General features: G+C 53.2%; 1 protein-coding gene across 1 annotated transcript in view; it reads right to left on the bottom strand.

Annotated features, from left to right (window-relative positions):
• LOC134433832 (synaptotagmin-3-like) overlaps nucleotides 1–18,602 on the bottom strand; it is a 31,508-nt gene extending 12,906 nt beyond the window's left edge. The window contains 10 exon segments of the mRNA XM_063182539.1: nucleotides 8,382–8,502; nucleotides 10,299–10,505; nucleotides 10,507–10,611; nucleotides 10,613–10,957; nucleotides 13,560–14,059; nucleotides 14,373–14,438; nucleotides 14,952–15,026; nucleotides 15,160–15,226; nucleotides 16,074–16,120; nucleotides 18,449–18,602. Of these exon segments, the coding sequence (XP_063038609.1) occupies nucleotides 8,382–8,502; nucleotides 10,299–10,505; nucleotides 10,507–10,611; nucleotides 10,613–10,957; nucleotides 13,560–14,059; nucleotides 14,373–14,438; nucleotides 14,952–15,026; nucleotides 15,160–15,226; nucleotides 16,074–16,120; nucleotides 18,449–18,602 (1,687 nt within the window).
• Nucleotides 18,603–26,442: the final 7,840 nt, after the last annotated feature.

The raw sequence follows: 26,442 nt of genomic DNA, 5'->3' as shown, positions 1-26,442 counted from the left end.
CATGGAACCCCATAGAACCCATAGAACCCCATAGACCCCATAGTGCCCCATAATAACCTATGGACACCATAATAACCCACAGACCCCATAGACCCCATAGAACCCCATAATAACCTATGGACACCATAGTAACCCATAGAACCCCATAGACCCCACAGCGCCCCATGATAACCTATGGACACCATAATAACCCACAGACCCCATAGACCCCATAGGGCCCCATAATAACCTATGGACACCATAATAACCCATAGAACCCCATAGACCCCATAGCGCCCCATAATAGCCTGTGGACACCATAATAACCCATGGAACCCCATAGACGCCATAGAACCCCAAAATAACCTATGGACACCATAATAACCCATAGAACCCCATAGCGCCCCATAATAACCTGTGGACACCATAATAACCCATGGAACCCCACAGACCCCATAGTGGCCTATAATAACCTATGGACACCATAATAACCCATGGAACCCAATAGACCCCATAGTGCCCCATAATAATCCATAGAACCCCATAATAACCCATGGCACCCCACAGACCCCATAGTGCCCCATAATAATCCATAGAACCCCATAAATCCCATAATAACCCACAGAACCCCATGGAACCCCACAAACCCCATAGTGCCCCCAAAGCACGCCACAAGAACCCATAGGACCCCATAATCCATGATAGACCCCATAGCACCCCAAAACAACCCATAGACCCCATAGAACCACATAGCATCCCATAAACCCCATAATAACCTATGGATCACATAATAACCCATGGAATCCCATAGACCCCATAGTGCCCCATAATAACCTATGGACCCCATAATAACCCATGGAACCCCATAGACCCCATAGAAGCCCATAATAACCAATGGACACCATAATAACCCACAGACCCCATAGACCCCATAGAACCCCATAATGACCTATGGACACCATAATAACCCATAGAACCCCATAGACCCCATAGAACCCCATAATAACCCATGGACACCATAATAACCCATGGAACCCCATAGACCCCATAGTGCCCCATAATAATCTATGGACACCATAATAACTCATGGAACCCCATAGACCCCATAGAACCCCATAATAGCCTATGGACACCATAATAACCCATGGAACCCCATAGACCCCATAGCGCCCCACAATAACCTGTGGACAACATAATAACCCACAGACCCCATAGTGCCCCATAGAACCCCATAATAACCTATGGACACCAGGACACCATAATAACCCATGGAACCCCATAGACCCCATAGAACCCCATAATAACCTATGGACACCACAATAACCCATGGAACCCCATAGACCCCATAGAACCCCATAATAACCTATGGACACCATAATAACCCACAGACCCCATAGACCCCATAGAACCCCATAATAACCTGTGGACACCACAATAACCCATGGAACCCCATAGACCCCATAGAACCCCATAATAACCTGTGGACACCATAATAACCCACAGACCCCATAGACCCCATAGCGCCCCATAATAACCTATGAACACCATAATAACCTACACACCCCATAGACCCCATAGTGCCCCACAATAACCTATGGACACCATAATAACCCACACACCCCATTGACCCCACAGCACCCCATAATAACCTGTGGACACCAAAATAACCCATGGAACCCCATACACCCCATAGAACCCCATAATAACCTATGGACACCACAATAACCCATGGAACCCCATAGACCCCATAGCGCCCCATATTAACCTATGGACACCATAATAAGCCATGGAACCCCATAGACCCCATAGCGCCCCATATTAACCTATGGACACCATAATAACCCATGGAACCCCATAGACCCCATAGCGCCCCATATTAACCTATGGACACCATAATAAGCCATGGAACCCCATAGCGGCCCATAATAACCTATGGACACCATAATATCCCATGGAACCCCATAGACCCCATAGTGCCCCATAATAATCCAAAGGACCCCATAATAACTCATGGAACCCCATAGACCCCATAGCGCCCCATAATAACCCATGGAACCCCATAGATCTCATAGAACCCCATAATAATCCATAGAACCCCATAAAAACCTATAGAACCCCAAAATACCCCATAATAACGCAGAGGACCCCAAAACAGCCCGTAATAATCCATAGAACCGCACAATAACCCACAGACCCCATAGCACCCCATAGAACCCCAAAGCTGCCCAAAATAGCACATAGAACCCCATAGACCCCATAGCACCCCATATAACCCATCATAAGCCATAGAACCCCATAGACCCAAAAAACCCCCATAATAACCCATGGGGTCCCACAGACCCCGAAATATCCCATAATAATCCACAGGGCACCATAATAACCCATGGGAATCCATGGACCCCATAAACCCCATAGACCCACAAAATACCCCACGGACCCCACAGACCCCACACACCCCATAAACCCCACAGACCCCTCAGACCCACAGACCCCACAGACCCCACAGACCCACAGACCCCATAAACCCCACAGACCCCTCAGACCCCACAGACCCACAGACCCACAGACCCCATAGACCCACAGACCCCACAGACCCCACAGACCCCATAGACCCCACAGACCCACAGACCCCACAGACCCACAGACCCCATAAACCCCACAGACCCCATAGACCCCTCAGACCCCATAAACCCCACAGACCCCTCAGACCCCTCAGACCCCACAGACCCACAGACCCACAGACCCCACAGACCCACAGACCCCACAGACCCCACAGACCCCATAGACCCCACAGACCCACAGACCCCACAGACCCCATAGACCCCACAGACCCCACAGAGACCCCACAGACCCCATAAACCCCACAGACCCCACAGACCCCACAGACCCTAAAGACCCACAGACCCCATAGACCCCACAGACACCACAGACCCCACAGACCCCACAGACCCACAGACCCCACAGACCCCATAGACCCCATAAACCCCACAGACCCCACAGACCCCACAGACCCCATAGACCCCATAAACCCCACAGACCCCACAGACCCCACAGACCCCACAGACCCCACAGACCCCACAGACCCCATAAACCCCACAGACCCCATAAACCCCACAGACCCCACGGACCCCACAGACCCCACAGACCCACAGACCCCACAGACCCACAGACCCCTCAGACCCCACAGACCCCATAAACCCCACAGACCCCACAGACCCCACTGACCCCACAGACCCCACAGACCCATAAACCCCACAGACCCCACAGAGACCCCACAGACCCCACAGACCCACAGACCCCACAGCCCCCTCAGACCCCACAGACCCCACAGACCCCACAGACCCACAGACCCCACAGACCCCACAGACCCCATAAACCCCACAGACCCACAGACCCCACAGACCCACAGACCCCTCAGACCCCACAGACCCCACAGACCCCATAAACCCCACAGACCCACAGACCCCACAGACCCCACAGACCCACAGACCCCTCAGACCCCACAGACCCCACAGACCCACAGACCCACAGACCCCATGGACCCACAGACCCCACAGACCCCACAGACCCCACAGACCCCACAGACCCACAGACCCCACAGACCGCACAGACCCCATAGAGACCCCACAGACCCCATAAACCCCACAGACCCCACAGACCCCATAAACCCCACAGACCCCACGGACCCCACAGACCCACAGACCCCACAGACCCACAGACCCCATAGACCCCACAGACCCCACAGACCCCATAAACCCCACAGACCCACAGACCCCACAGACCCCACAGACCCACAGACCCCATAGACCCCACAGACCCCACAGACCCCACAGACCCACAGACCCCACAGACCCCACAGACCCCATAAACCTCACAGACCCCACAGACACCACAGACCCCACAGAGACCCCACAGACCCACAGACCCACAGACCCACAGACCCCACAGACCCCACAGACCCTAAAGACCCACAGACCCCATAGACCCCACAGACCCACAGACCCCACAGACCCCACAGACCCACAGACCCCACAGACCCCTCAGACCCACAAATCCCACAGACCCCACAGCCCCCATAGACCCCACAGACCCACAGACCCCACAGACCCCACAGACCCCACAGACCCCACAAACCCCACAGACCCCACAGACCCACAGACCCACAGACCCACAGACCCCACAGACCCCACAGACCCACAGACCCACAGACCCCACAGACCCCACAGACCCATAGACCCCATAGACCCCACAGACCCCACAGACCCCTCAGACCCATAGACCCCATAGACCCCACAGACCCACAGACCCCACAGACCCACAGACCCCACTGACCCCACAGACCCACAGACCCCACAGACCCACAGACCCCATAAACCCCACAGACCCCACAGACCCAGAGACCCCACAGACCCCATAGACCCCACAGACCCCACAGACCCACAGACCCCACAGACCCCATAGACCCACAGACCCCACAGACCCCACGGGCCCCACAGACCCACAGACCCCATAGACCCCACAGACCCACAGACCCACAGACCCCACAGACCCCACAGACCCCACAGACCCACAGACCCCATAAACCCCACAGACCCATAGACCCCACAGACCCCACAGACCCCATAGGAACCACAGACCCCACAGACCCTCAGACCCCTCAGACCCCACAGACCCACAGACCCCACAGACCCCACAGACCCACAGACCCCTCAGACCCCATAGAGACCCCACAGACCCACAGACCCCACAGACACCACAGACCCACAGACCCCACAGACCCCATAGAGACCCCACAGACCCACAGACCCCACAGACCCCACAGACCCCATAGAGACCCCACAGACCCACAGACCCACAGACCCCATAGACCCCACAGACCCCACAGACCCCACAGACCCCACAGACCCACAGACCCCACAGACCCATAGACCCATAGAGACCCCACAGACCCCACAGACCCCACAGACCCCACAGACCCACAGACCCCACAGACCCCATAGAGACCCCACAGACCCACAGACCCCATAGACCCACAGACCCACAGACCCCACAGACCCACAGACCCCACAGACCCCATAAACCCCACAGACCCCACAGACCCCACAGACCCCACAGACCCACAGACCCCATAAACCCCACAGACCCATAGACCCCACAGACCCCACAGACCCCATAGGAACCACAGACCCCACAGACCCTCAGACCCCTCAGACCCCACAGACCCACAGACCCCTCAGACCCCATAGAGACCCCACAGACCCACAGACCCCACAGACACCACAGACCCACAGACCCCACAGACCCCATAGAGACCCCACAGACCCACAGACCCCACAGACCCCACAGACCCCATAGAGACCCCACAGACCCACAGACCCACAGACCCCATAGACCCCACAGACCCCACAGACCCCACAGACCCCACAGACCCACAGACCCCACAGACCCATAGACCCATAGAGACCCCACAGACCCCACAGACCCCACAGACCCCACAGACCCACAGACCCCACAGACCCCATAGAGACCCCACAGACCCACAGACCCCATAGACCCACAGACCCACAGACCCCACAGACCCACAGACCCCACAGACCCCATAAACCCCACAGACCCCACAGACCCCACAGACCCCACAGACCCACAGACCCCATAGAGACCCCACAGACCCACAGACCCCATAGACCCACAGACCCACAGACCCCACAGACCCACAGACCCCACAGACCCCATAAACCCCACAGACCCACAGACCCCACAGACCCACAGACCCCACAGACCCCACAGACCCCACAGACCCCACAGACCCCACAGACCCCATAAACCCCACAGACCCCACAGACCCACAGACCCACACAGACCCCACAGACCCACAGACCCACAGACCCACAGACCCACAGACCCCACAGACCCCACAGACCCCACAGACCCCATAGAGACCCCACAGACCCACAGACCCCACAGACCCCATAAACCCCACAGACCCCACAGACCCCATAGACCCCACAGACCCCACGGACCCCACGGACCCCACAGACCCACAGACCCCACAGACCCACAGACCCCACAGACCCCATAGACCCCACAGACCCCACAGACCCACAGACCCCACAATCCCACAGACCCCTCAGACCCCACAGACCCCACAGACCCACAGACCCCTCAGACCCCACAGACCCACAGACCCCACAGACCCCACAGACCCACAGACCCCATAGACCCCACAGACCCACAGACCCCACAGACCCACAGACCCCACAGACCCCACAGACCCACAGACCCAGAGACCCCACAGACCCCTCAGACCCCACAGACCCCACAGACCCCTCAGACCCACAGACCCCATAGACCCCACAGACCCCACAGACCCACAGACCCCATAGACCCCACAGACCCCACAGACCCCACAGACCCCACAGACCCCATAAACCCCACAGACCCCACGGACCCCACGGACCCCACAGACCCCACAGACCCACAGACCCCACAGACCCCACGGAGACCCCACAGACCCCACAGACCCCACAGACCCCATAGGAACCACAGACCCCACAGACCCCACAGACCCCATGGACCCCACAGACCCACAGACCCCACAGACCCCACGGACCCACAAACCCACAGACCCCATAAACCCCACAGACCCCAGAGACCCACAGACCCACAGACCCCACAGACCCACAGACCCCATAGACCCACAGACCCCACAGACCCCACAGACCCACAGACCCCACAGACCCCACAGACCCCACTGACCCCACAGACCCCACAGACCCCACAGACCCACAGACCCACAGACCCCACAGACCCACAGACCCCACAGACCCCATAAACCCCACAGACCCCACAGACCCCACAGACCCACAGACCCCACAGACCCCACAGACCCATAGACCCCACAGACCCCATAGAGACCCCACAGACCCCACAGACCCCACAGACCCACAGACCCCACAGACCCCACAGACCCCACAGACCCACAGACCCCACAGAACCACAGACCCACAGACCCCACAGACCCCACAGACCCCACAGACCCCATAAACCCCATAGACCCCACAGACCCCACAGACCCACAGACCCCACAGACCCACAGACCCCACAGACACCATAAACCCACAGACCCCACAGACCCACAGACCCCACAGACCCCATAGACCCCACAGACCCCACACACCCACAGACCCCATAAACCCCATAGACCTCATTGTCCCCATAGACCCACAGACCCCATAGAGACCCCACAGACCCACAGACCCCACAGCCCCCACAGACCCCACAGCCCCCATAGACCCTACAGAGACCCCACAGACCCCACAGACCCACAGACCCCACAGTCCCACAGACCCCACAGACACCATAAACCCCACAGACCCCATAAACCCCACAGACCCACAGACCCACAGACCCCATAGAGACCCCACAGACCCCACAGACCCCATAAACCCCACAGACCCCATAAACCCCACAGACCCCACAGACCCCACAGCCCCCTCAGACCCCATAGACCCCACAGACCCCACAGACCCACAGACCCCACAGACCCCATAGACCCCACAGACCCCATAGAGACCCCACAGACCCACAGACCCCACAGACCCCACAGACCCCTCAGACCCCACAGACCCCACAGACCCCATAGAGACCCCACAGACCCCACAGACCCCATAGAGACCCCACAGACCCACAGACCCCACAGACCCCACAGACCCACAGACCCACAGACCCCACAGACCCCACAGACCCCACAGACCCACAGACCCACAGACCCCACAGACCCACAGACCCCAGAGACCCCACAGACCCACAGACCCCAGAGACCCCACAGACCCCACAGACCCACAGACCCACAGACCCCACAGACCCCATAAACCCCACAGACCCCACAGACCCACAGACCCCATGGACCCCACAGACCCACAGACCCCACAGACCCCACAGCCCCCATAGACCCACAGACCCCAGAGACCCCATGGACCCACAGACCCCATAAACCCCACAGACCCCACAGACCCCTCAGACCCCACAGACCCCACAGACCCCATGGACCCCACAGCCCCCACAGACCCCACAGACCCACAGACCCCACAGACCCCACAGACCCACAGACCCCACAGACCCCACAGACCCCACAGACCGCACAGACCCCACAGACCCCTCAGACCCACAGACCCCACAGACCCCACAGACCCCACAGACCCCATAGACCCCACAGACCCCTCAGACCCCTCAGACCCCACAGACCCCACAGACGCCACAGACCCCACAGACCCCACAGACCCCATAAACCCCACAGACCCCACAGACCCCACAGACCCCATAGAGACCCCACAGACCCCACAGACCCCACAGATTATTGACCAAATCCCACCTGTGGCACACCTGTGCCCCCCGTCACCCACCTGAGTACCCGGTGAGGTCCATGGCGCGCAGGTTGGAGGCGCGGATGACGGTGACCGTGAGGCGCCCGGCCGTGGGCAGGTAGCAGAGAGAGAAATTCACCTCGCCCAGGTCGGCCTTCTCCTGCGGGTGGGACAGGTGGGACAGGTGAGGGACAGGTGGGACAGGCGCCTCCTGGTTGTCCCTCAAAATGGCCACCTTGAACAACCATCTCCAGAAGGTTCTCCAGCACCACCTCTCTCAAGAACTTTTGGGGTGTTTTTTTGGGACCTTTTAGGAGTTTTGGGATCTTCTGATGTTCCTTATGGGTTCCCCAATTTCGGTGTCCACTCATCCTCGTCCCCTCCTGGATGTCCCTCAGGTGATCATCTCCAGAAGGTTCTCCAGGATTACCTGCTCACCTCACCTGTCCCATAGCCCTTTTCATGGAGTTTTGGGATCTTTTTGAGGTTCCTTATGGGTTCCCCAGGATTTCAGTGTCCACTAACCCCCATGCCCCTCCTGGATGTCCCTCTGGTGACCATCTCCAGAAGGTTCTCCAGCACCACCTCTCTCAAGAACTTTCGGGGTTTTTTTTGGGACCTTTTAGGAGTTTTGGGATCTTTTGATGTTCCTTATGGGTTCCCCAATTTTGGTGTCCACTCATCCTCGTCCCCTCCTGGATGTCCCTCAGGTGACCATCTCCAGAAGGTTCTCCAGCACCACCTCTCTCAAGAACTTTTGGGGTGTTTTTTTGGGACCTTTTAGGAGTTTTGGGATCTTTTGATGTTCCCCAATTTAGGTGTCCACTCATCCTCGTCCCCTCCTGGATGTCCCTCAGGTGACCATCTCCAGAAGGTTCTCCAGCACCACCTCTCTCAAGAACTTTCGAGGGGTTTTTTGGGACCTTTTAGGAGTTTTGGGATCTCTTGATGTTCCTTATGGGTTCCCCAATTTTGGTGTCCACTCATCCTCGTCCCCTCCTGGATGTCCCTCAGGTGACCATCTCCAGAAGGTTCTCCAGGATTACCTGCTCACCTCACCTGTCCCATAACCCTTTTCATGGAGTTTTGGGATCTTTTTGAGGTTCCTTATGGGTTCCCCAGGATTTCAGTGTCCACTAACCCCCATGCCCCTCCTGGATGTCCCTCTGGTGACCATCTCCAGAAGGTTCTCCAGGACCACCTGCTCACCTCACCTGTCCCATGACCCTTTTTACGGTGTTTTGAGGTGTTTTGGGGTTCTCCCTTTCTCCGGATGGGTTCCTCAGTTTTGGTGTCCACTCACCCCCGTGCCCTCCCGGATGTCCCTCTGGTGACCATCTCCAGAAGGTTCTCCAGCACCACCATTTACCCCATGAATTTTTCATATTTTTCTGTGTTTCTTTGGGGATTTTTTTAGGAGTTTTGGGATCTTTGTGAGGTTCCCCACATGTTCCCCAAGATTTTGGTGTCCACTCACCTCCGTGCCCTCCTGGATGTCCCTCTGGTGACCATCTCCAGAAGGTTCTCCAGCTGTGTTTGCCCCATGGGTTTTTTTTTTTTTCTGGGATTTTTTAGGAGTTTTGGGATCTTTTTGGGGCTCCCCAAGACTTCAATATCCACTCACCCCCATCCCCTCCTGGATGTCCCTCTGGCGACCATCTCGAGAAGGTTCTCCTGCACCATTTACCCCATGAATTTCTGGGGTTTTTTTCCATGGGTTTTTCTGGAATTTTTAGGAGTTTTGGAATCTTTTAGGGCTCCCCACCATTTCCACGTCCACTCACACCCGTCCCCAGTCCTGGATGTCCCTCTGGTGACCATCTCCAGAAGGTTCTCCTGCACCACGTCTCTCACCAACTTTTGGGGGTTTCTTAATGGGGTTTTCCAGGTTTTTTTTAGTTTTGGGGTCCTTGTGATGTCCCCCACACGCTCCCCAACACTTCCGCGTCCACTCACCCCCGTGCCCTCCTGGATGTCCTTCCAGATGGCCACCTCGGGCCGCGCCTCGGCCGCCTCCAGCAGGTTGTCCATCACCACCTGCCCGATGAGGTCGTGCCGCGAGAAGCGGTCGAAGTCGTAGACGCTGAAGTGCAGCCGCCGCGCCGGCAGCTCGGCGAAGGGCACCCCGAAGCTGAAGGTCTCGTCCCACTCGGGGTTCAGCGTCCCTCCTCAGCACCTTGGTCTGGAACTTCTTCTTGCGGTCGGGCAGCAGGTAGATCTTCACGTAGGGGTCCGAGAAGCCGTTGGAGTCCTTGGCCGGCAGGTCGCGGGGCGCGCAGGACGCGCACCAGCAGCTGCTGGGAGCCGTACGAGTAGCGCAGGGACACCTGCAGGCGGCCGCACGGAGGGGACGCGGGGACACCGCCGGGGCCGCCGCCGGGGCCACCGCCGGGGGCCACCGCCGCGGGCACCGCCCGGCTCGGCGTCACCGGCGGGGCTGTAGAGCTCGGGCTGGATCTGGCCCAGGTGGGCAGGGGGCTCCTCGGGCACCGGGGGGCAGCGACGAGCTGGGGGGACACAGCGGGGTTTGGGGTCAATGATGGTTTTGGGGTGATGGGTTTGGGGTTGGTGTTGGTTTTGGGGTGATGGATTTGAGGGATTTGGGGTTTGAGATGGTTTTGGGGTCAGGGTTTTGGGGTTACAGAAGGTTTTGGGGTCACAGATTTGGGGGATTTAGGGGATATGGGAAGGAGGATTTGGGGTTCAGGACGGTTTTGGGATGGAGGTTTTGGGGTTTGAGATGGTTTTGGGGTCACAGATTTGGGGCTGAGGATGGTTTTAGGGTGATGGATTTGGGGTTGGAGATGGTTTTGGGATGGAGGATTTGGGTTTAAGGATGATTTTGGGGTGATGGATTTGGGGTGAAGGATGATTTTGGGGTGATGGATTTGGGGTTAGAGATGGTTTTGGGATGGAGGATTTGGGGTTAGAGATGGTTTTGGGGTGATGGATTTGGGGTTCGAGATGGTTTGGGGGTGATGGATTTGGGGTCAGTGATGATTTTGGGGTGATGGATTTGGGGTTAAGGATGATTTTGGGGTGATGGATTTGGGGTTAAGGATGGTTTTGGGATGGAGGTTTTGGGGTTTGAGATGGTTTTGGGGTCACAGATTTGGGGCTGAGGATGGTTTTGGGGTGATGGATTTGTGGTTAGAGATGGTTTTGGGGTGATGGATTTGGGGTTAAGGATGGTTTTGGGATGGAGGATTTGGGGTTAAAGGATCATTTTGGGATGGAGCATTTGGGGTTAAGTATGATTTTGGGGTGATGGATTTGGGGTTAAGGATGGTTTTGGGGTGATGGATTTGGGGTCAGTGATGATTTTGGGGTGATGGATTTGGGGTTAAGGATGATTTTGGGGTGATGGATTTGGGGTTAAGGATGGTTTTGGGGGTGATGGATTTGGGGTTAAGGATGGTTTTGGGATGGAGGATTTGGGTCAGAGATGGTTTTGGGGTGAAGGATTTGGGTCAGTGATGGTTTTGGGATGATGGATTTGGGGTTAGAGATGGTTTTGGGATGGAGGATTTGGGGTTAGAGATGATTTTGGGGTGATGGATTTGGGGTTAGAGATGGTTTTGGGGTGATGGATTTGGGGTCAGTGATGATTTTGGGGTGATGGATTTGGGGTTAAGGATGATTTTGGGGTGATGGATTTGGGGTTAAGGATGATTTTGGGGTGATGGATTTGGGGTTAAGGATGGTTTTGGGATGGAGGATTTGGGGTTAGAGATGATTTTGGCGTGATGGATTTGGGGTTAAGGATGGTTTTGGGGTGATGGATTTGGGGTCAGTGATGGTTTTGGGGTGAAGGATTTGGGGTTAAAGGATCATTTTGGGATGGAGGATTTGGGGTTAAGGATGGTTTTGGGGTGATGGATTTGGGGTTAGAGATGGTTTTGGGGTGATGGATTTGGGGTCAGTGATGGTTTTGGGGTGATGGATTTGGGGTCAGCAATGATTTTGGGATCATGGATTTGGGGTTAAGGATGATTTTTGAGGGTTGGGATTTGAGGGATTTTGGGGGGTTTGGGATTAGAGACCCCCCCCCTTTCCCACCACCCCCCCCTCCCACCCCACCTCCCCCTGTCCCCACAAATGTCCCCAACGTCCCCCCTCATCCTGATGTCCCCGTGTCCCCCCCCAAATGTCACCAAACTTCCCCCCCAACGTCCCCAAATGTCTCCCTCAAGGCCCAGTGTCCCCAATGTCCCCAAATCCCCAATGTCCCCAAATGTCTCCAATGTCCCCAAATGGCCTCCAAGCCCCCCATGTCCCCATTGTCCCCAAATGTCCCCAATGTCCCCAATCCCCAAAACTCCCCAAATGTCCCCAGTGTCCCCAAATGTCCTCAATGTCCCCAATGTCCCCAAATTATGCCCAAATACCCCCAAATGTCCCCAATCCTCAAATGTCACTAAAGTCCCAAATGCCCCCAAATGTCCCCAAATGTCACCCAATGTCCCCAATCCTCAAAATTCCCCAAATGTCCCCAGTGTCCCCAAATGTCCCCAGTGTCCCCAGTGTCCCCAATGTCCCCAATGTCCCCAAATTATGCCCAAATACCCCCAAATGTCCCCGATCCTCAAATGTTGCTGAAGCCCCAAATGCCCCCAAATGTCCCCAAATGCCCCAAAATGTCCCCAAATGTCACCAAATGTCCCCAATGTCCCCAACCCCAAAATTCCCCAAATGTCCCCAATGTCCCCAACCCCAGAATTCCCCAAATGTCACCCAGTGTCCCCCAAATCTCCTCAATGCCCCCAATGTCCCCAAATTATGCCCAAATATCCCCAATCCTCAAATGTCGCTGAAGCCCCAAATGCCCCCAAATGTCCCCAAACGTCCCCCCAAATGTCCCCAAATGTCCCCAATCCCCAAAATTCCCCAAATGTCCGTGTCCCCAAATGTCCTCAATGCCCCCAATGTCCCCAAATTATGCCCAAACACCCCCAAATGTCCCCGATCCTCAAATGTTGCTGAAGTCCCAAATGTCCCCAAATGTCCCAAATGTCCTCAATGTCCCCAACCCCCAAATGCCCCCAAATGTCACCCAATGTCCCCAAATGTCCCCAATGTCCCCCAAATGTCACCCAATGTCCCCAACCCCCAAATGCCCCCAAATGTCCCCAAACGCCCCAAAATGTCCCCAAACGCCCCAAAATGTCCCCAAACGCCCCAAAATGTCCCCCGACCCCCCCCCCCATCCCCCCTTACCTGCCGCCCATCCCCCCCCCGAGCTGCTGCGAGGGGACGCTGGGCAGCCCCCCCGCCCCTCCCCCACCGTCCCCCCCAAACTCGGGGGGGCCCTGGGGGGGTCCCGAGCCGGGCAGGGGGAGGGGCGTGGCCAGGGGCGGGGCCAAGCCCCGGGACCCCCCCCCAATTTCGGGGCAGGGCCCCATGTCCAGGTAGCAGCGCTCGGGGGGGGGCTCGGGGGGGTCCCCCCGGTCGGGGAGGGGGGTCCCCGAAAGGGCCCGGAGCCCCCCCCGCCCCCCCCAGGCCGCCTTGGGAGGGGTCTTTCCTCGGGGGGGCCCCCCCGGGACCCCCCTTGTGGCGCCAGGGGACCCAGCAGAGCTTCCAGGAGACGAAGAGGGAGACGCCGAGCAGGACCAGGCCGCAGAAGGTGACGATGACGGAGAGCAGCGACACCGACACCACGCCGAGCAGGACCAGGCCGCAGAAGGTGACGATGACGGAGAGCAGCGACACCGACACCTCTGGGGGGAAATTCACCCAAAATTAATCAAAATGAACCCAAAATTATCCAAAATGCAAAAAAACCCCCATGAAAATCCATCCAGGATTGACCAAAATCCACCCAAACCCTGCAGGGTGACACCCCAGCAGGACCAGGCCGCAGAAGGCGACGATGACGGAGAGCAGCGACACCGACACCTCTGGGTGGGAAATTCACCCAAAATTAATCAAAATGAACCCAAAATTATCCAAAATGCAAAAAAACCCCCATGAAAATCCATCCAGGATTGACCAAAATCCACCCAGAATTCACAGAAATCCACACAAATCTACTCAAAGGCCTCTGCAGGACCAGGCCGCAGAAGGTGACGATGAGGGAGAGCAGCGACACTGACACCTCTGGGGGGGGACAAAATAATCCAAAATTTACCAAAACCAACCCAAAATTTACCAAAATATAAAAAAACTCCATAAAAATCCATCCAGAATTGACCAAATGCCCCCAAATCACAACGAACACCCCAGCAGAACCAGGCCTCAGAAAGTGATGATGACAGAGAGCAGCGACACCAACACCAATGTGAGGGACAAAATTTACCAAACTCAGCCAAATTCAACCCAAAATTATCAAATTTCACACAAAATCCACTCAAAATTACCAAAAATCTACAGAAAATACTGATAAAACCCCCCCAGAATTCATAGAAATTCACCCAAACCCTCAGGGTGACACCCCCAGCAGGACCAGGCCGCAGAAGGTGACAATGAGGGAGAGCAGAGACACCGACAGCTCTGTGTGGGACAAAATTGACCAAAATCAACCAAAATTCAAAATAATCCACCAAAAATTCAACCTAAATACAAAAAAATTCTGTAAAAATCCATTCAGGATTGACCAAAATCCACCCAAACCCCTCAGGGTGCCACCACCCAGCAAGACCAGGCCGCAGAAGGTGACGATGACGGAAAGCAGCGACACCGACACCTCTGGGGGAAAAAATCACCCGAAATTTACCAAAATCACCCAAATTCAACCCAAATTATCCAAAATAACCCAAAAAATCCACCCAGGATTGTACCAAAATCCACCCAGAATTCACAGAAATCCACACAAATCTACTCAAAAGCCTCTGCAGGACCAGGCCGCAGAAGGTGACGATGACGAAGAGCAGCAACACCTGACACCTCTGGGGGGGATAGAATTGACCAAAATCAAACAAAATACAAAAAAATTGACCAAAATTCACCAAAATTCAAAATAATCCACCAAAAATTCAACCTAAATACAAAAAAATTCCGTAAAAATCCAGCCAGGATTGACCAAAATCCACCCAAACCCCTCCGGGTGCCACCCCAGCAGGACCAGGCCGCAGAAGGTGACAATGACGGAGAGCAGCGACACCGACAGCCCTGGGGGGCAAAAATAACCCAAAATTAATCAAAATTAACCACAAATTAAGCAAAATTTAAAAAAAAAACCCATAAAAATCATTCAGGATTGACCAAAATCCACTCAGAATTCACAGAAATCCACACAAATCTACTCAAAGCCCTCAGCAGGACAGGCTGCAGAAGGTGACAATGACAGAAAGCAGAGACACCAGACACCTCTGTGAGGGACAAAATTGACCAAAAATCAACCAAAATTCAAAATAATCCACCAAAAATTCAACCTAAATACAAAAAAATTCCATAAAATTCCAGCCAGGATTGACCAAAATCCACCCAAAACCCCTCAGGGTGACACCCCCAGCAGGACCAGGCCGCAGAAGGTGATGATGATGGAGAGCAGTGACACCGACACCTCTGGGGAAAAAATCACCCGAAATTAATCAAAATTAACCCAAAATAAACCAAAATGAAAAAAAAACCCATGAAAATCATCACCCAAAATTAATCAAAATTAACCCAAAATAAACCAAAATGAAAAAAAAACCCCATGAAAATCCATCCAGGATTGACCAAAATCCAGGATTGTCCCACCCCCAGCAGGACCAGAAATCCACACAAATCTACTCAAAGCCTCAGCAGGACCAGGCCGCAGAAGGTGACGATGACGGAGAGCAGCGACACCGACACCTCTGGGGGGGACAAAATGTACCAAAATCACCCAAATTCAACTCAAAATTCACCAAAATATTAAAAAAAACACAAAAATCCATCCAGATTTGATCAAAATCCAGCCAGGATTGCCCCAAACCCCCAGCAGGACCAGGCCGCAGAGGTGACGATGAGGGAGAGCAGCGACACCGACACCTCTGGGGGGGATAAAATTGACCCAAGTTAACAAAAATCACCCAAAATTACCCAAATCCATAAAAATCCACTCAAAAATTTAAAAAAATGGATCTAAATCCCCCCAAAATCCATCAAAATCCATCCAAAACTCACCTAGTTCACCCATATTCACAAAGTTCCACTAAAAATTCACCCAAATTCACAAATATTGACACGAAATTCACCAAAATCACCAAAGTTCACCCAAAATTCGCTCAAGTCCACTCAAATCCGCCCAAAATTCACCCAAATTCATCAAAATCTGCATAAACAAAAAAAAAATCCACTCAAATCCAACCAAAACCCAGAAAAATCCACAAAATTCACCCAAATTCATAAAAGTCCAGTTAAAATTCACCAAAATCCATGAAAATCCACCACAACTTCCCCAAATTCACCAAAATCCGCCCCAAATTCCCACATTTCACACAAAATCGACCCAAAATCCACAAGAATCCAGGAAAATTCACGTAAAATCCAGAAAAATTCAACAAATCCTACTTCAGATCCACAAAAATTCACTCAAATCTACCCAAAAATTCATGAAATTCAGCTAAATTTAAAAAAATTATTAAATCTCACTAAATCCATAGAAAATCCTCAAAAATCCACAAATTTCACCAAAATCTGCCCAGAATTCACCCGAATTAATAAAAATCTACTCAAATTGACGCAAAGTTACAAAAACTCACCCAAAAATCCACCTAAAATTCACCAAAATCCACTCCAAATTCCACGCAAATCCAAACAAAATCCCACCAAATTCAACCAAAATTCGCCCAAATTCGCAAAAATCCACCCAAAATTGACTGAAAATTACACAAAATCAACCGAAACCCACAAAAATTCACCCAAATTCATTCAAATTGACCAAAATTCACCCCAAATCGACCAAAATTCACCCAAAATTCACCGAAAATCGACCCAAAATTCACCCAAAATTCATCCAAAATTCACCAAAGATTCACCCAAAATTCACCGAAAATTCACCGAAACTTCACCCAAAATTCACCAAAATTCACCCAAAATTCACCCAAAATTCCTCCCAAAGGGATCTGAAATCGCTGGGGGGGGGCCCAAATTTGGGGGGCACAGCCCAGGTGTGCCCAGGTGTGCCCAGGTGTGTGCCCAGGTGTGTGCCCAAGTGTGCCCAGGTGTGTGCCCAGGTGTGCCCAGATGTGCCCAAGTGTGCCCAGGTGTACCCGGGTATAACCCCAGGTGTAACCATACCCATGCCCAGGTGTACCCAGGTGCACTGCACCCATTGCCAGCTGTGTGCCCAGGTGTGTCCGTGCCTACCCCCAGGTGTGCCCAGATGTGTGCCCAGGTGTACCCGGGTATAACCCCAGGTGTGCCCAGGTAATCCCAGGTGTGCCCAAGTGGCCCAGGTGCACCCGGGTACAACCCCAGGTGTGTCCATGCCTACCCCCAGGTGTGCCCAAGTGTGCCTAGGTGAGTGCCCAGGTGTGCCCAGGTATACCCAGGTGTATCCATACCCATCCCAGCTGTGCCCAGGTGTGCCCAGGTGTGCCCAGCTGTGCCCAGGTGTGCCGAGGTGTAACTCAGGTGTGCCCAGCTGTGCCCAGGTGTGGCCCAGGTGTGTCCAGGTGTGCCCAGGTGTGCCAGTGTGCCCAGGTGTAACTCAGGTGTGCCCAGCTGTGCCCAGGTGTACCCAGGTGTGCCCAGGTGCGTTACCTGTGTCGGCCGGACCGCGGGTGCCCGCGGTGCCGCAGCAGGTGTGCGCAGGTGTGTCTATACCCATGCCCAGCTGTGCCCAGCTGTACCCAGGTGTGCCCTGGTGTGCCCAGGTGCCCATACCTGTATCAGCCGGCCGCGGGTGCACGCGATGCTGCAGCAGGTGTGTCTATACCCATGCCCAGGTGTGCCCAGCTGTACCCAGGTGTGCCCAGGTGTGCCCAGGTGTGCCCAGGTGTACCCAGCTGTGCCCAGGTGTACCCAGGTGTGCCCAGCTGTGCTCAGGTGCGTTACCTGTATCAGCCGGCCGCGGGTGCCCGCGGTGCCGCAGCAGGTGTGTCTATACCCATGCCCAGCTGTGCCCAGGGGTGCCCAGGTGTGCCCAGGTGTAACTCAGCTGTGCCCAGGTGTGCCCAGGTGTGCCCAGGTGCCCATACCTGTGTCGGCCGGCCGCGGGTGCCCGCGGTGCCGCAGCAGGTCGGTGAACTCGAGGCAGCGGGCGTGGGGCGGGCGGAGCGCGGGGGGCGAAGCAGAGCCGTGCACCAGGCGCAGCGCGCTGCGGCAAACGTCCTCCTCGTAGTCCCCGGACATGGCCTGGAAAACGGGCAAAAAACACGGAATTGGGAAAAAATGGGGGGAAAAAAGAGATTTTGGGGATGCCCAGATGTCTGAAAAAATGGGAAAAATTGGGGAAAATATGGATAAAAATTCAGGGTGTAAACATGGGAAAAACCTTCACCTTGCAGGCCCTGGATGGGACTGAAAAATGGGGGAAAAATACGGGAAATTGGGAAAAAATGGGCGGAAAAATGAGATTTTTGGGATGCCCAGATGTCTTGAAAAAATGGAAAATTTGGGGAAAATATGGAGAAAATACAGATTAAAATTCAGGGTATAAACATGAGATAAACGTTCTCTTTGCAGTCCCTGGATGTGACTGAAAAATGGGGGAAAACCACGGGAAATTGGCAAAAAATGGGGGGAAAAATGAGATTTTTGGATGCCCAGATATCCTGAAAAAAATGGGAAAATTTGGGGAAAATTTGGGGAAAATTTGGGAAAATATGGAGAAAAATACACAGCGATAAAACGGGATAAATGTTCTCCTTGTAGTCCCCAGACATAGCCTGAAAAATGACGGAAAATTATGGGAAATTGGGAAAAAAATGGGGGGAAAAATGAGATTTTTGGGATGCCCAGATATCCTGAAAAATGGGAAAGTTTGGGAAAAATATGGAGAAAATATAGATAAAAATATGGATGAAATCATGCAGCAAACGTCCTCCTCGTAGTCCCCAGACATGGCCTGGAAAATGGGGGAAAATTATGGGAAATTGGGAAAAAAAATGGGCAGAAAATTAGATTTTTGGGGAATTCTGGAAGTGGGGAAAAAATGGGGAAATTTGGGGAAAATATGGAGAAAATATGCAGAAAAATTCAGGGTATAAACATGAGATAAACGTTCTCCTTGTAGACTCGGACATGGCCTGAAATTGGGGAAAAAACACGGGAAATTGGGAAAAAATGGGGGGGAAATTGAGATTTTGGGATTTCTGGAAAAAATGGGGAAATTTGGGGGAAATATGGAGAAAAATTCAGGGTGTAAACATGGGATAAACGTTCTCTTTGCAGTCCCTGGATGTGACTGAAAAATGGGGGAAAACCACGGAATTGGCAAAAAATGGGGGGAAAAATGAGATTTTTGGGATGCCCAGATATCCTGAAAAAATGGGAAAATTTGGGAAAATTTGGGGAAAATTTGGGGAAAATATGGAGAAAAATACACAGCGATAAAATGGGATAAATGTTCTCCTCGTAGTCCCCGGACATGGCCTGGAAAACGGGGAAAAAACACGGAAATTGGGAAAAAATGGGGGGAAAAAAGAGATTTTTGGGATGCCCAGATGTCCTGAAAAATGGGAAAAATTGGGGAAAATATGGATAAAAATTCAGGGTGTAAACATGGGATAAACCTTCACCTTGCAGTCCCTGGATGGGACTGAAAAATGGGGAAAACCACGGGAAATTGGGAAAAAAATGGGGGGGAAAATGAGATTTTTGGGATGCCCAGACATCCTGAAAAAATGGGAAAATTTGGGGAAAATATGGAGAAAATACACAGCGATAAAATGGGATAAATGTTCTCCTTGTAGTCCCAGACATGGCTTGAAAAATGGGGGAAAATTATGGGAAATTGGGAAAAAAATGGGGGGAAAAATGAGATTTTTGGGGATGCCCAGATATCCTGAAAAAATGGGAAAATTTGGGGAAAATTTGGGGAAAATATGGAGAAAAATACACAGTGATAAAATGGAATGAACGTCCTCCTCGTAGTCCCCGGACACGGCCTGGAAAATGGGGAAAAAACACGGGAAATTGGGAAAAAATGGGTGGGAAACTGTGATTTTTGGGGAAAAATGGGGAAATTTGGGGAGAATATGGAGAAAAATTCAGGGTGTAAACATGGGAAAAACCTTCACCTTGCAGGCCCTGATATGACTGAAAAATGGGGGGAAACCACGGGAAATTGGGAAAAATGGGGGGAAAAATGAGATTTTTGGGATTTCTGGGTGTGAGAGAAAAAATGGGGGGAAAATGAGGAAATTTGGGGAAAATATGGAGAAAATATGGGGAAAATGTTCTGCTCAAAGTCACCAGATGTGGCCTAAAAATGGGGGCAAAATGGGCAAAAAAGGGAAAAGAATGGGGAGGAAATGGGAAAAAAATGGGGAGGAATGAGGAAAAAATCAGAAAAAATGGGGAAAAATTGGGAAAATTTGGGGCGGAAAGGGAGGGGGAAATGGGGAAAAATGGGGGGGATGAGGAAAAAATGGGAAAATTGGTGAAAAAGTGGGAAAAAATGTGGGGAGGGGCTAAAATGGGAAAAAAATGGGGGAAAATGGAGGAAAAAATGGAGGAAAAAATGGAGGAGAGAATGAGGAAAAAATGGGAAAAATTGGGAAACATTGGGGAAAAAGTAGGAACACAGGGAAAAAACGGGGAGGATATGGATGGAAAAATGGGGGGAAAATGGGCAAAAAATGTGAAAAAGTGGGAAGAAAATGGGAAAAACTGGGCAAAAAAGTGGGAAAAACATCCTGGTTGTGATCCACGGATATGGGGGGAAAAGTGGGATAAAACCATGAAAAAACGGGCAAAAATGGGGGGAAAACATGGGGAAAAAATGATGCTGAACACATCTGGGCACACCTGGGCACACCTGGGCACACCTGGCACAGCCCCTTTCATTTTGGCCCCTCCCCTTTTTGCCCCTCCCACTTTAGCCCTCCTACTCTTGGTCCCTTTAAGCCCCAGCCTGTTAAGCCCCTCCCACTGAACCCTGACCACTTAAGCCCCGCCCATTTACCACACCCATGTAAGCCCCTCCCCAATTAAGCCACACCCCATAAGGCCCCACCCCTTTATGCCCCGCCAATTTAAGCCCTGCCCCTTTAAGCTCCACCCACTTAAGCCCCTCCCCAATTAAGCCACACCCCATTCAGGCCCCACCCCTTTAAGCCCCTCCCACTTTAGCCCCTCCCATTCAAACCACTCCCATTTTAGCCCTTCCCACTCAGCTCCTCCCCTTTAAGCCCCTCCCCTTAATCCCCATCATTAAAGCCCCTCCCCTTTTAAGCCACGCCCCTTTAAGCTCCACCCACTTAAGCCCCTCCCCAATTAAGCCACACCCCTTCAGGCCCACCCCTTCAAGCCCCTCCCACTTTAGCCCCTCCCATTCAACCACTCCCGCTTTAGCCCCTCCCACTCAACTCCTCCCCTTTAAGCCCCTCCCCTTAACCCCCATCATTAAAGCCCCTCCCCTTTTAAGCCACGCCCCTTTAACCTCCACCCACTTAAGCCCCTCCCCAATTAAGCCACGCCCCATAAGGCCCCACCCCTTTATGCCCGCATATTTAAGCCCCGCCCCTTTAAGCTCCACCACTCAAGCCCCTCCCCAATTAAGCCACACCCCTTCAGGCCACGCCCCTTTATGCCCTGCTAATTTAAACCCCGCCCCTTTAAGCTCCACCCATCCAAGCCCCTCCCCAATTAAGCCACACCCCTTCAGGCCCCACCCTTTTGTGCCCCACCCCTTTAAGCCCCTCCCATTTTAGCCCCTCCACTCAACTCCTCCCCTTTAAGCCCCTCCCATTTAAGCCCCGCCCTTTTAGCCCCTCCCATTTAAGCCCCTCCCATTTAAGCCACACCCCTTTAGGCCCCGCCCCCTCTCACCTTTGGGGTCTCCCGACCTTGGGGGGGGTCAGAGGGGCCCGGGGGGGGGGAGGGGGGGCGGGGCCGGGCCATGGAGGGCGGGGCCAGGGGGGGCCCCTCGCGTCACCTGTGGGGGACAGAAATGAGGGGACACCCCAAAAACGGCCCCAAAATGAACCCAAAGTGACCCCAAAATGGCCCCAAAATGACCCAAAATCACCCCAAAATGGCCCCAAAATTACCCCAAAGTGACCCCAAAATGGCCCCAAAATGACCCAAAATGGTCCCAAAATTACCCCAAAATGAACCCAAAATTACCCCAAATTACCCAAAAACTGACCCAAAAGCGACCCCAAAACGGCCCCAAAAATGACCCCAAAAGTGACCCAATAATGGCCCCAAAATGATCAAAAACTGACCCCAAAATGGCCCCAAAGTGACACCAAATGGCCCCAAAATGACCCAAAACTTGACCCCAAAAGTGACCACAAAAAGTGACCCCAAAATTACCCCAAAAATGACCCCAAAATGGCCACAAAAGTGACCCCAAAATGAACCCAAAGTTACCCCAAAATGGCCCCAAAATTTCCCCAAAGTGACCACAAAAAGTGACCCCAAAATGACCCAAAAACTGACCCCAAAATGGCCCAAAATGACCCAAAAACTGATTCCAAAATGGGCCCCAAAATTAACCCAAAATGACCCCAAAACTGACCCCAAAATGGTCCCAAAATTACCCCAAAATTACCCAAAAACTGACCCAAAATGGCCCCAAAAGTGACCCCAAATTTTGACCCCAAATTGGCCCCAAAATGACCCCAAAATTACCCCAAAATGGCCCCAAAAGTGACCCCAAAATTTCCCCAAAAGTGACCACAAAAGTGACCCAAAATTACCCCAAAATGGCCCAAAATGATCCAAATACTGACCCAAAATGGCCCCAAGAGTGACCCCAAATGGCCCCAATATACCCCAAAAATGACCCCAAAATGACCCAAAATGGCCACAAAAAGTGACCCCAAAATGGCCCCAAAAGTGACCCCAAAATGACCCCAAAAGTGACCCGAAATTGACCCTAAATTACCCCAAAGTGGCCCCAAAATGACCCAAAAACTGATTCCAAAATGGCCCCAAAATTAACCCAAAATGACCCAAAACTGACCCAAAATGGTCCCAAAATTACCCCAAAATGGCCCCAAAATGATCCAAAAACTGACCCCAAAATGGCCCCAAAATGGCCCCAAAATGACCCCAAAAACGGCCCAAAATGAACCCAAAATGGCCCCAAAAGAGACCCCAAATTGACCCCAAAATGACCCCAAAAGTGACCCCAAATTACCCAAAAGTGACCCCAAAATGGTCCCAAAAATTACCCCAAAATGGCCCCAAAATTGACCCCAAAAGTGACCCCAAAATGACCCAAAAGTGACCCCAAAATGGCCCCAAAAGTGACCCCGAAATTGACCCTAAAATTACCCCAAAATGGCCCCAAAATGATCCAAAAACTGACCCAAAATGGTCCAAAATTACCCCAAAATGGCCCCAAAATGACCCTAAACCTGATCCAAAATGGCCCCAAAAGTGACCCCAAATGGCCCCAAAATGACCCCAAAAATGACCCCAAAATGACCCAAAATGGTCCCAAAATGGCCCCAAAAAGTGACCCCAAAATTTCCCCAAAAGTGACCACAAAAAGTGACCCCAAAATTACCCCAAAAGTGACCCCAAAATGATCCAAATACTGACCCCAAAATGGCCCCAGGAGTGACCCCAAATGGCCCCAATATTACCCCAAAAATGACCCCAAAAGTGACCCCAAAATGGCCCCAAAAGTGACCCCAAAATGACCCCAAAAGTGACCCCGAAATTGACCCTAAAATTACCCAAAGTGGCCCCAAAATGATCCAAAAACTGACCCCAAAATGGTCCAAAATTACCCCAAAATGGCCCCAAAATGACCCAAATGGCCCCAAATTACCCCAAAAGTGACCCAATGGCCCCAAAATGACCCAAAATGGCCCCAAATTACCCCAAAAGTGACCCCAAAATGACCCAAAATCGGCCCCCAACACCTGAACCCCCAATACCTGCACTCTAACCCTGCCCCACACACCTGAACCCCAAATCAGCCTCAAAAATCAGCCCTGCACCTGAACCCCAACACCTGAACCCCCAAAACCGCCCCCCAAAATCAGCCCCAAAACCTGCACCCCAAAATCAGCCCCACACACCTGAACCCCAAAATCAGCCCCCAAAATCAGCCCCACACACCTGAACCCAACACCTGAACCCCCAAAAACCTGCTCCCCATCACCTGCCCCACACACCTGAACCCCCAAAATCCCACCCCAAAATCAGCCCCACACACCTGAACCCCAAAATCAGCCTCAAAAATCAGCCTTGCACCTGAACCCCCAAAACTGCCCCCCGAAATCAGCCCCCAAAATCAGCCCCACACACCTGAACCCCAATAGCTGAACCCCCAAATCAGCCCCACACACCTGAACCCCAAAATCAGCCTCAAAATATCAGCCTTGCACCTGAACCCCCAAAACTGCCCCCCCGAAATCAGCCCCCAAAATCAGCCCCACACACCTGAACCCCAATAGCTGAACCCCTCAAATCTGCTCCCCATCACCTGAACCCCCAAAATCAGCCCCGCACACCTGAACCCCAAAATCAGCCTCAAAAATCAGCCCCACACACCTGAACCCCAACACCTGAACCCCAAAATCACCCCCCAAATCCCGCAACCCTCGCACACCTGAACCCCAGCACCTGTCCCCACAAAATCACCCCCAAAACTGCACCCCAAAACCTGCACCCCAAACCTGCACCCCAAAATCAGCCCGCACACCTGAACCCCAAAATCAGCCTCAAAAATCAGCCCTGCACCTGAACCCCAACACCTGAACCCCCAAAACCTGCTCCCCATCACCTGCCCCACACACCTGAACCCCCAAATCAGCCCCCAAATCCCGCATCCCTCGCACACCTGAACCCCAGCACCTGTCCCCACAAAATCACCCCCAAAACTGCACCCCAAAACCTGCACCCAAAACCCTGCACCCCAAAATCAGCCCCGCACACCTGAACCCCAAAATCAGCCTCAAAAATCAGCCCTGCACCTGAACCCCAACACCTGAACCCCAAAACCGCCCCCGAAATCAGCCCCACACACCTGAACCCCCAAAATCCCTGCCCCAAAATCAGCCCCACACACCTGAACCCCAAAATCAGCCTCAAAACCAGCCCCACACACCTGAACCCCAACACCTGAACCCCAAAATCCCTGCCCCAAAATCAGCCCCACACACCTGAACCCCAATAGCTGAACCCCCAAATCAGCCCCGCACACCTGAACCCCAAAAGCTGCTGCCCTTCATCTGAACCCCAAAACCAATCCCAAACCTGCACCCCAAAATCAGCCCCAAACACCTGAACCCCAATACCTGAACCCCCCAAATCTGCTCCCCATCACCTGAACCCCCAAAACCGCCCCCAAAACCTGCACCCCACACCTGAACCCCAAATACCTGCACCCACAAATCAGCCCCACACACCTGAACCCCAAAATCAGCCCCCAAATCCCGCATCCCTCACACACCTGAACCCCAGCACCTGTCCCCACAAAATCACCCCCAAAACCTGCACCCCAAAACCTGCACCCCAAAATCAGCCCGCACACACCTGAACCCCCAAATCTGCCCCACACACCTGAACCCCAATACCTGAACCCCTCAAATCTGCTCCCCATCACCTGAACCCCCAAAACCTGCACCCCATACCTGAACCCCAAATACCTGCACCCCAAAATCAGCCCCGCCCACCTGAACCCCAAACCAGCCCCGCCCACCTGAACCCCAAAATCAGCCCCCAAATCCCGCAACCCTCGCACACCTGAACCCCAGCACCTGTCCCCACAAAATCACCCCCAAAACCTGCACCCCAAAACCTGCACCCCAAAACCTGCACCCCAAAATCAGCCCCGCACACCTGAACCCCAACACCTGAACCCCCCAAATCTGCTCCCCATCACCTGAACCCCCAAAACCGCCCCCAAAACCTGCACCCCACACCTGAACCCCAAATACCTGCACCCCAAAACCAGCCCCGCACACCTGAACCCCAAAATCACCCCCCAAATCCCGCAACCCTCGCACACCTGAACCCCAGCACCTGTCCCCACAAAATCACCCCAAAACCTGCACCCCAAAAC

This window comes from Melospiza melodia, unplaced genomic scaffold (genome assembly GCF_035770615.1).
Source record: "Melospiza melodia melodia isolate bMelMel2 unplaced genomic scaffold, bMelMel2.pri scaffold_271, whole genome shotgun sequence".
Taxonomy (NCBI): Eukaryota; Metazoa; Chordata; class Aves; order Passeriformes; family Passerellidae; genus Melospiza; species Melospiza melodia.
Note: the sequence above shows the minus strand (reverse complement) of the source record. Positions and strands in the feature narration are given on the sequence as shown.